General features: G+C 37.4%; 3 protein-coding genes across 4 annotated transcripts in view; 2 read left to right on the top strand and 1 right to left on the bottom strand.

Annotated features, from left to right (window-relative positions):
* The window catches only part of LOC111489035 (lisH domain and HEAT repeat-containing protein KIAA1468-like), a 10,190-nt gene extending 8,847 nt beyond the window's left edge, over positions 1-1,343 (bottom strand). The window contains exon 1 of the mRNA XM_023137047.1: positions 933-1,343. Within this exon, the coding sequence (XP_022992815.1) occupies positions 933-1,125 (193 nt within the window). The 5' untranslated portion in view covers positions 1,126-1,343. The remainder of the gene's footprint in view (positions 1-932) is intronic.
* A 1,327-nt stretch (positions 1,344-2,670) lies between these two features.
* Positions 2,671-5,581, top strand: LOC111489038 (protein PLASTID MOVEMENT IMPAIRED 2). 2 transcript variants are annotated; one of them, XM_023137055.1, is made up of 3 exons: positions 2,671-2,813; positions 3,078-3,209; positions 3,521-5,581. In XM_023137055.1, exons 1-3 carry the CDS (start codon positions 2,790-2,792, stop codon positions 5,261-5,263), a joined length of 1,899 nt encoding a protein of 632 aa, XP_022992823.1. In that variant the 5' UTR covers positions 2,671-2,789; the 3' UTR covers positions 5,264-5,581. The 2 variants fall into 2 exon arrangements, with proteins under 2 accessions (XP_022992823.1, XP_022992824.1); XM_023137056.1 differs by having other exon boundaries at positions 3,046-3,209.
* Positions 5,582-6,094: 513 nt separating this feature from the next.
* Positions 6,095-8,324, top strand: LOC111489040 (receptor protein kinase-like protein ZAR1). Its single transcript, XM_023137059.1, has 2 exons — positions 6,095-7,394; positions 7,511-8,324. Exons 1-2 carry the CDS (start codon positions 6,110-6,112, stop codon positions 8,158-8,160), a joined length of 1,935 nt encoding a protein of 644 aa, XP_022992827.1. The 5' UTR covers positions 6,095-6,109; the 3' UTR covers positions 8,161-8,324.
* The last annotated feature ends 245 nt before the right edge of the window (positions 8,325-8,569 follow it).

Here is an 8,569-nt window from a genome sequence, read left to right as displayed (position 1 = left end):
AAAAAAAAAAAAAAAAAAAAAAAGACATCCGGATTACAGAAAGATCCTCTAGTTGGGATTAACGAAAAAGAAGTAATACTAATTAGAGCGGGCTCCAAAGTAGGCTTGGATTCAGTAGTTTCTCAATTCTCAAACTCTCCTTTACGGTTATCCTTAAATACTACAAGACTTATTTCTATCTATACCACCCAAAACAAAGACTTGTCTGCACAATCCGATGGGAGGGATGTTTTGATCTGGGATCCTCCATGGGAATGTGAGTTGAACTTTGAGTTGTCTAAGGTCATAATCGAATTACTATTTATTTGAACTTATTCTATCTGCCTCAGCCTGTCTTGCTATATTTTGCCAACTTCTCTCTCATGATCCTTCATCCGTGGGAATTGAACTAGTTTTCTCAACTCTAATGTCTATCCACTACCTTACATAACAAGACAGTTGGAAGTCCTACAACAAACCTCCAGCATAAGCTATGATTTATTTCCTCCACTTATTGGACAAAAAAAGAACGTTATAATGTCAGGTCTAAAGATAATGTATAATCTTGATCAAGCTTGTTGTCGAGCCAAAATCTGAAATCGAAAATTCCGAAGATCTAAGTCATAGTTTGAATTCGATTAAACAAATTATCGGAATTTGGAAAAGCAAATAGAACTTATATTTTACGTCAATACACGCTACTGAATTGCCATTGAGCTCAACAGAAACATTTGAAGCTCTAAGCTTGAGATTGAGCACGAATTTTTAAACCGCACTACTTCAACAAAATTTGAAAATAGTAGAAATCAACAAAATTTGAAAATAGTAGAAATCAAGTTCTAATCACGTACCCCTAATTTCTTAACCGAATGGAAGAAATAGAAATAGAGTAAATATATACAAGGAAAATCAGAAATCACGAAATCGACAAGATAAAGCGGGGAAATAAAAACCTCGAAGAGAATTGAAGCGAGTGATTTGATCAGGAGGGAAGTGAGCTGGATCGGAGAAATACTCCTTGAGGCGAATGGCCTGGGCATCCCGGCCATCGTCGAGAAGCTCGTGGAGGAGCTCAAATGCAGTCAACACATAGTTCTCCTCCAGCAAAAAGTTAACAACGCAATTGCACAATGACGACCTTTCCATGTCAATGGAAGTTACTTCGCAGAATTGATCACATACTACCTCAGCTCAAGGAGAACCACTGTTTCTGCTCCAACTCCATCTTCATTACGTCGCAATTGAAGTGAAGGAGGGAGGAAAAAGCGGCAGCGAGCTCGGATAGATCTTACTTCTGTAGTTCGATTTGAGAAAATCGGTAGTATTTGGATCTTCGTGTTTTCCCAACAAAATTATCTTTTTGTATGAGATGGCAAACTGCACTTATTTGTAGTTCTTTTTTCTTACGCTTAATTTAATAACTTATTTTATTTTAATTTTATTTCAATTATCGAGTAATAGGATTCATTTTATATCATTCGAGTTAAACTCGTTTTTATATTTAATAATTATAATTTTGGTAATTTAAATAAATAATAAATTAATATTTCATAAGGAAAGTTAAACTCCACTTTAATATTTGTTTTGGGTTGTATTTTAGTCTCTAAATTATAATCCATTCTAATATTTAAACTTTAGAAATATAATAATTTTGAACACCCTTGGTTAAGATACACACAAGTACTATAAGTAAGCTTATGTTCAGAGTAAAATATCATACCATCGTAGAGATTCGTGGTTCATAACATATTATCAGAGACATGTTCTTAACTTAATCATCGCAATAAAAGTCTTCAAGTGTCGAACAAAGAGGTTGTAAGTCTCAAATGTATAGTAAACAATGACTGAAGTATCGAATAAAATGTGTACTTAGTTCGAAAGCTCCAAATAAGGAGTTAAGCCAGTTTTAGGGCTCATTTTATAGTATTGGGATAAAATAGATTTTTTAGGGCTCTCATTCTATGGGTGTACTTGTAAATCGAAAGTAGCTAATTAATAGTAATTTAAGTTGATGAGCCTCTCATTTTATTTTTCGTTTTCTTTTCCCAACGCATAAAGAAGACTCCATGACGCATCTAATTTTTAAATAAAAAAGAAAAATTTCGTTGGCGTGTCAACTGTGTGGTTCTTTAGAGCAGGACGTGGCGTTTCACGTGTCGTGGATTACTGCAAGAGACCCGCCGACAAATTTGCATTGATGTTATCATGCTCAACAACAAAAATGTCCTTCCCCTCACCTTTGTCTTTTCTCACTCCATTTTCGAGTTTCATGTTTACAAATAATTTATTAACAGAATATAAAAAAACATATTGTGATATTTTTACGAGCCTACTTTTAGTTTTGTAAAAAGTTTAATTTAAATAAAAATAATACCTCTTCATTTATATATTCATAATCTTTTTTTAATTAGTTAATACCAAATTCTAACCATTCTTAACAAAATTAATTGGAGAGATTATTTTAAAAAATAATTATTCTATTTTTCCGTTTAATTTTTTTATTTTTTTTTAAAGATTACATAAAATGCAAGATTTGTTGTTGAAAGGTGGGGAAATGAAGTGGTTTTCAACTAGTAAAATATGTGCCCCGTATTCTTATCCACGTACCTTTCTTCATTTATTCTATTTTTTTTTCTTTTCAAAATATATATATATATATAACCAATTAAAAAAAGAATATAAAACAAAAAGTAGTGGCGATTTTATTTCCTCCGCTCTTCAGCTCTGTTATCTGTTGCATTGTGGTTCCTCTTGCCCATGGCGTCCTCCACTTAAACGCATTGCCCAATCTCACCACAAGCAGAATTCCCATGCCTTTTGCTCCCAATTTTCAGGTAAATCCATTTCTGGTAACATCGCGGTTTCCTATCGCCATTTTTAGTTTGAATGGAGTCACGAGGAAGCATGGAAGGAAGGTTTTAGTTTACGTTTTTTCTTTCTTTCTTTCTGTGGATTGTTGAAGTGTTTGGTTTTGAATCTGCGAGGATTGGATGAATTTGTTTCACTGGTTTAATTAGAAGAAACAAGCTTAATTTGTTTTGGAGTTGATTTCTAATCGAAAAACAGGAATGAAACTTTTGTTTCTTGAGAATGAATAGGTGGAGATGGAGAGGAGAGATTTTGACAGCAAAATTAGAGGTGGATTAGTCAGAGCCGCTATTAACCAATATGGAGATGGAAAAGGAGATGGCATTTCATGGAAGAAATCACTCCCCCAAGACTCCTCAGAGGTATGCATTTTAAGAGATTGTAGGTTTAGTTTCAATTGGGCATTGCTTACTTGAAAGAAATGTTTAAACATTTTCGATCCTTAAAAGTAGTTTGAAATTTTTTCTAAAAATGGATAAAAGATATTTAAAAGAAGTATTTAACTAATTATCTTCCAAAAGTGTTTTTTATAGGGAATTGTGATGACAGTGCTTCCACACATATGCATCCACTTTACTAACCATTTCAAATGCTTTTAGAATTAAAACAAAAAGTTTGTTGGAAAAGGGAAAGTAGTTTAGTGTCATGCTGAACATGTCTCTTACAATTGCAGTATTCCTTAAAGGCGAGAGAACTCCAAAAGGCAAAGACAGACATTGAGCATTATAAGAACAGTAGAAATGCGGCAGATTCCTTTAATGCCCAAGCTCAACTTGAGCTCCTCAAGGCCAAGAGCACAGTGAAAAAGCTCTCTTCCCTGTTTGGCAAATCAAATGCCACGACGCAGGTGCATAAACGGGAACTCGAAAGGTTAAAGAAGTCAGGTTCAGTCCAGGACCAGCGTTTGGCTGTTGCAAGCAGTGAGAATCACGAGTATGAGGAATTGATGCAGGAACTGGAAGTTGCAAAACAAGAATTAAGCAAACTCAAACTCGATGTTGCTTCTGTTTTTCGGGAGAAATTGCAGGCAGAGAAGGAAAAGGAAGAAGCCATTTCGAAATTTCATTCCTTGTCAAGCTCTATTGAAGAGCTAAGGAAGGAGATTGATGAAATAAATGAAGAACAAGTACTAGTTGAGTTAGCCCAGATGGAGGCTTTGAAAGAGTTTCAAGAGATTGAAGCACAGAGAAGAGTGGAAGCCCAAGAGTTCTTATGTGCAATTGAGAACAAGAGGAAGAATATTAATGATCTTGTTCAAGAGGTTGAAGGCTTAAAAGAGCTAGAAAACCAATTGAGTGCCACAACGTCAGATGTGAATGTGTTGCAGAGGGAACTAAAGTTGGTCAAGGAATTAAACGTCAAAGCTCAGAAAAAAGTTATGATGACAGAAATGGAAACAAAATCTCAGGTAGAAGAGGATGAACTTTTATTGCAATCAATCACAGAAGAACTCAAGGCTGCAAAGAAGGATTTGGCCGCAATACGGGATGAAGGCTTTCAGTTCATGACATCGATGGATGCTGTACGAAGGGAACTGAAGCGTGTCAGGGAAGAGAATGCTAATTTGAAGAAACCTGATGAAAAAACTGATTTAGTTGTTAAAAAACTAAACTCAAAGCTGCTTAGAGCAAAAACCAAATTGGAGGCTGTATCTTCAGCTGAAGTGAGAGCCAAAACTATTGCTTCTAATCTGTCTCTCACTATAGAACAAATGAAGAAAGAAAAGGAGGCTGCAAAGAAAGAAAAGGAGCTTACTGACCAAGAAATAAAAAACACCAAAGCGGAAATCCAAGAGACTGAATCTGAAATAGACTTAAATGAGGAAAGATTGCAAGATGCCTTGCGGGAGCTCGAAATAGTGAAGTCTTCTGAGGCTTTGGCACTTGCAAATTTGAAGTCACTAACAGAAAGTACAATGAGACTAAGAGCTTCTGCAACTAAGAATAGCTCTGTTATCACCATCTCTAGTTTTGAATACGAGTACTTAGCTGGTCATGCGGTTGCAGCACAAGAAATTGCTGACAAAAAAGTTGCAGCAGCTCAGGCTTGGATTGAAGCCATTAAAGCAAGTGAAGTTGAAACAATAAAGAAATGTGAATTAGCCGAAATGGAAATCAAGGAGATGATAATGGAAGAAGAGAAACAGATATACAGGACAAAGAGATCACTTACCGAAAAAAGAATGGTGGAGGGAGAGTTGCAGAATACAGAAGCTGAAAATATGGAACCAGCAAATCGCCAAAAGTCCATTAGGAGAAATGGAAGCATGACTCCATCTAGGCGGTTAAAGTTCAGAATATCATCCTCACCATCGCCTAATATGATGAACGGAGGAATTGACTCCTTTTCCATGGAGAACAGAACGAAGGTTGTGAAAAATCTTGCCAAATTCTTCAATGGAAGAAAGCTAAAATGAACCCTTGAATTGACTGAAAGCTTGTTCCTGCTGATTGTGATTGTTTCAGTCAGAACCTCCATGGCCCCATCAAAGCGGTAACTTATTCTGCAATCAGTGGGAGCGAGGAGTTCAGATAATGATTTTTTCCCCCTTTATAATTTGACGTGCATAGAAAGAGAACACATTCAACTTTAGATTTGGATTATTAGATTACACCAAAATCTGCCTTGAGTTGTTTTCTTTATGCAGCTTCATGGATCTGTCGCTCCAACTCACTAACTGCAGCTTTCATGATCTCTAATATTTTCATACACAGAAGTCAGGTTCTTGTCTTCTTGATCCATTAGCTAGTTTGAATTGAGTTAAGAGGCGTTGATTTATCCAAGACATTCGTATTTTGTTTTGGATTATATAGTGTTCTTTTACTAATGAGAGAAGGAAATAAGAAATAAACAAAGAACGATGAACGTATACATGTAATAGTAATAGATCTATGGATCACTTTGACTTGCAGCCTAACCACACCAATCCCGCCGTACCTCTTCATTCAAAACTATACATGATTTCCACAACTGGTGGAAACGAAACAACCTTTGTCAATTTCTTACAACGTCTTCCACTACAGACAAATTTTGACCCAAAATTTCCAGCCAAATTCCATCAACAATCAGCCCAGCAAGACTCGCCTCCAATTACGCTTAGACCAGTCCAAATGGCCCGCCTTAAAATTCACAAATCATAGCATCCCTCTTGTTTTCTTTCTCCACTGTAAAACTTGCTGGTTTCTGATTAGGAACCTTCTTGTTTTCCATTTGATACTTATTTCAAGGGAAGCACTCTTTCTGATTGTAACATAACTACACTATGGTTCTACTGGAGATTTGCTTTGTTTTCATTGTGAGCAACCAGTTTTCATCTGTGTCTTCTCTGAATGAAGAGGGATTGGCTCTGCTTTCATTCAAAAACTCAACTTTTGATGCCGAAGGCTTCCTCCAAAACTGGAACTTCTATGATGCCACCCCGTGTTCCTGGAATGGAATCACTTGTACAGAACAAAGAGTTGTTTCTCTCAGTATTGAAAACAAGAAACTCTCTGGTACTCTCCATCCTGCACTTGGGAAGCTTGGGTCACTCCGTCATTTAAGCCTTCGAAACAATAGTCTTTTCGGAAGCTTCCCAACTGAGCTCTACAAGCTGGTAGTATTACAAAGCTTGGATCTCTCACAAAATGTCTTTAATGGCAGTATTCCAGATGGGTTTGGTTCCCATTTGACATCCCTTCAGTATCTCAATATTTCCTTCAATGTCATCAACGGTTGGATCCCTGCAGACTTTGGCAACTTGTCCCACTTGCGAGGCACTCTTGATTTGTCTCACAACGTCTTTACCGGCCCAATCCCGCCAGGCTTTAGCAGCCTCCCTGCAACCCTTTATGTCGATCTAAGTTACAATAATCTCAGTGGTCAAATACCACCACAAGAAGCTTTCCAAAACCTTGGTCCAACAGCTTACGTAGGGAATGCCTTTCTATGTGGACTTCCTCTCAATGTTTCATGTCCATTCATGGTGCCAACGCCAAACCACGACTCGTGGTTCCATTGCCCATCACATGGGAAAGGTGGAAAATCTTGCTCCATAATCACAGGCTCTGCAAGTATCATAGTTGGTTTCTGCCTGGTAATCCTGGTAGTATTTTGGTGCAAGAGGGCTTATCCTTCTAAAGGGAGTGAAAATGTAGATGGCTGTAACTTTAGCCAGGCATTGATGTTTAAAACAGAGTTTTCTTGCTTTGCAAAACTTGATGTTGAGACCCTACCAGAAAACATGGAGAAGTATAATTTCGTGCTACTGGATCGGCAAGTCGACTTCAATCTCGAGCAACTTTTGAAAGCCTCAGCTTATCTTCTAGGCAAGAATGGGAATGGGATTGTGTATCAAGTGGTTCTAGAGAAGGGAGTAAAGCTAGCCGTAAGAAGGTTGGAAGATGGAGCTTATGAAAGGTTTAAAGAGTTCCAAACTGAAGTTGAAGCAATTGGGAAGGTCAGACATCCCAATATCGTATCTCTTTTAGCTTACTGCTGGTCTCTTGAAGAGAAGCTGCTCATTCATGAATACATACCACATGGAGACCTGGCCACTGCACTTCATGGTAAATATTTAAAACTCTTCTAAACAAAATGGAACAATTTCATTTTCTAATGATATTGGAGAGTGTTTTTCTGATAATGATTCAGTTTCTAATGATATTTTCCAATATCCAAGCAGGGAAAGCAGAAAGTTCCTACTTCCGACCACTTTCTTGGGCTGATCGTGTGAAGATCGTGAAAGGAGTAGCAAACGGATTGACATATCTTCACGAATTCAGTCCAAGAAAATACGTCCACGGCGACCTGAAGCCGACCAACATTCTGCTAGGAAACAACATGGTACCTTACATCTCAGATTTCGGACTCGGACGACTTTCAAATGCCGCCGGAGATCTCAGTGCCTCACCTTCGGAGCGAACCCCCGCCGCAACGCCGCGGCGGTCTCCGTTCCGATCAAACTCCATGTGCTCCTCGCTGTCAATAGGGTCCTATTATCAAGCCCCTGAAGCCTTGAAGGCGGCAAAGCCATCGCAGAAGTGGGATGTTTACTCGTTTGGAGTGATATTACTGGAAATTATCACCGGAAAGATGGCGGTGATTCAAGCGGGTTCGTCGGAGATGGAGCTGGTTCAATGGATTCAACTTGGAATCGATGAAGGGAAACGGCCATCGTGTATCATAGATCCGTCCATGTGTGGGGAAGTGGACGAGGAAGAAGCTGCGGCGGCCATTGATATAGCTGTTGCTTGCACTCGGAAGAGCCCTGAGAAGAGACCCTGTATGAGAATTGTGTCGGAATGTTTGGAAAAGTTGGCAACTTCACCGTAACTGAAAACTATGTCAGAGATGGTCGCTGATTTGGCTGCAGGAGGCTGAGGGCTTTTGAGTACACATTTTCTATAGTTTTTTTTATAATAATAATAATAATAATTATTATTTATTAATAACAAGCTAATAAAAAACTAGTTTAATAAGGTAAAAACTACCGAATTCCAACATTTTAGTTTGGAGATGTTCTTAAGGTAAAAATATATTATAATTTTTGAAATTCTTCAGAAGTAATTGTCCAAATTCATAAAAATAAAAATAAGTCTTTACAATTTGTTTAAAAAATACTCTCAATTTCAAAGATTCCCAAACGTGTAGCAGGCCTTACATGACTTTAGCTGACAAAAAAAAAAAAAAAAAAAAAAAAAAAAAAAAAAAAAAAAAAAAAAAAAAAAAAAAAAAAAAAAAA

The sequence above is a fragment of the Cucurbita maxima genome, unplaced genomic scaffold (assembly GCF_002738345.1).
Source record: "Cucurbita maxima cultivar Rimu unplaced genomic scaffold, Cmax_1.0 Cma_Scf00014, whole genome shotgun sequence".
NCBI classification, from domain to species: Eukaryota; Viridiplantae; Streptophyta; class Magnoliopsida; order Cucurbitales; family Cucurbitaceae; genus Cucurbita; species Cucurbita maxima.
This window is presented reverse-complemented; position numbering and strand designations above follow the sequence as displayed.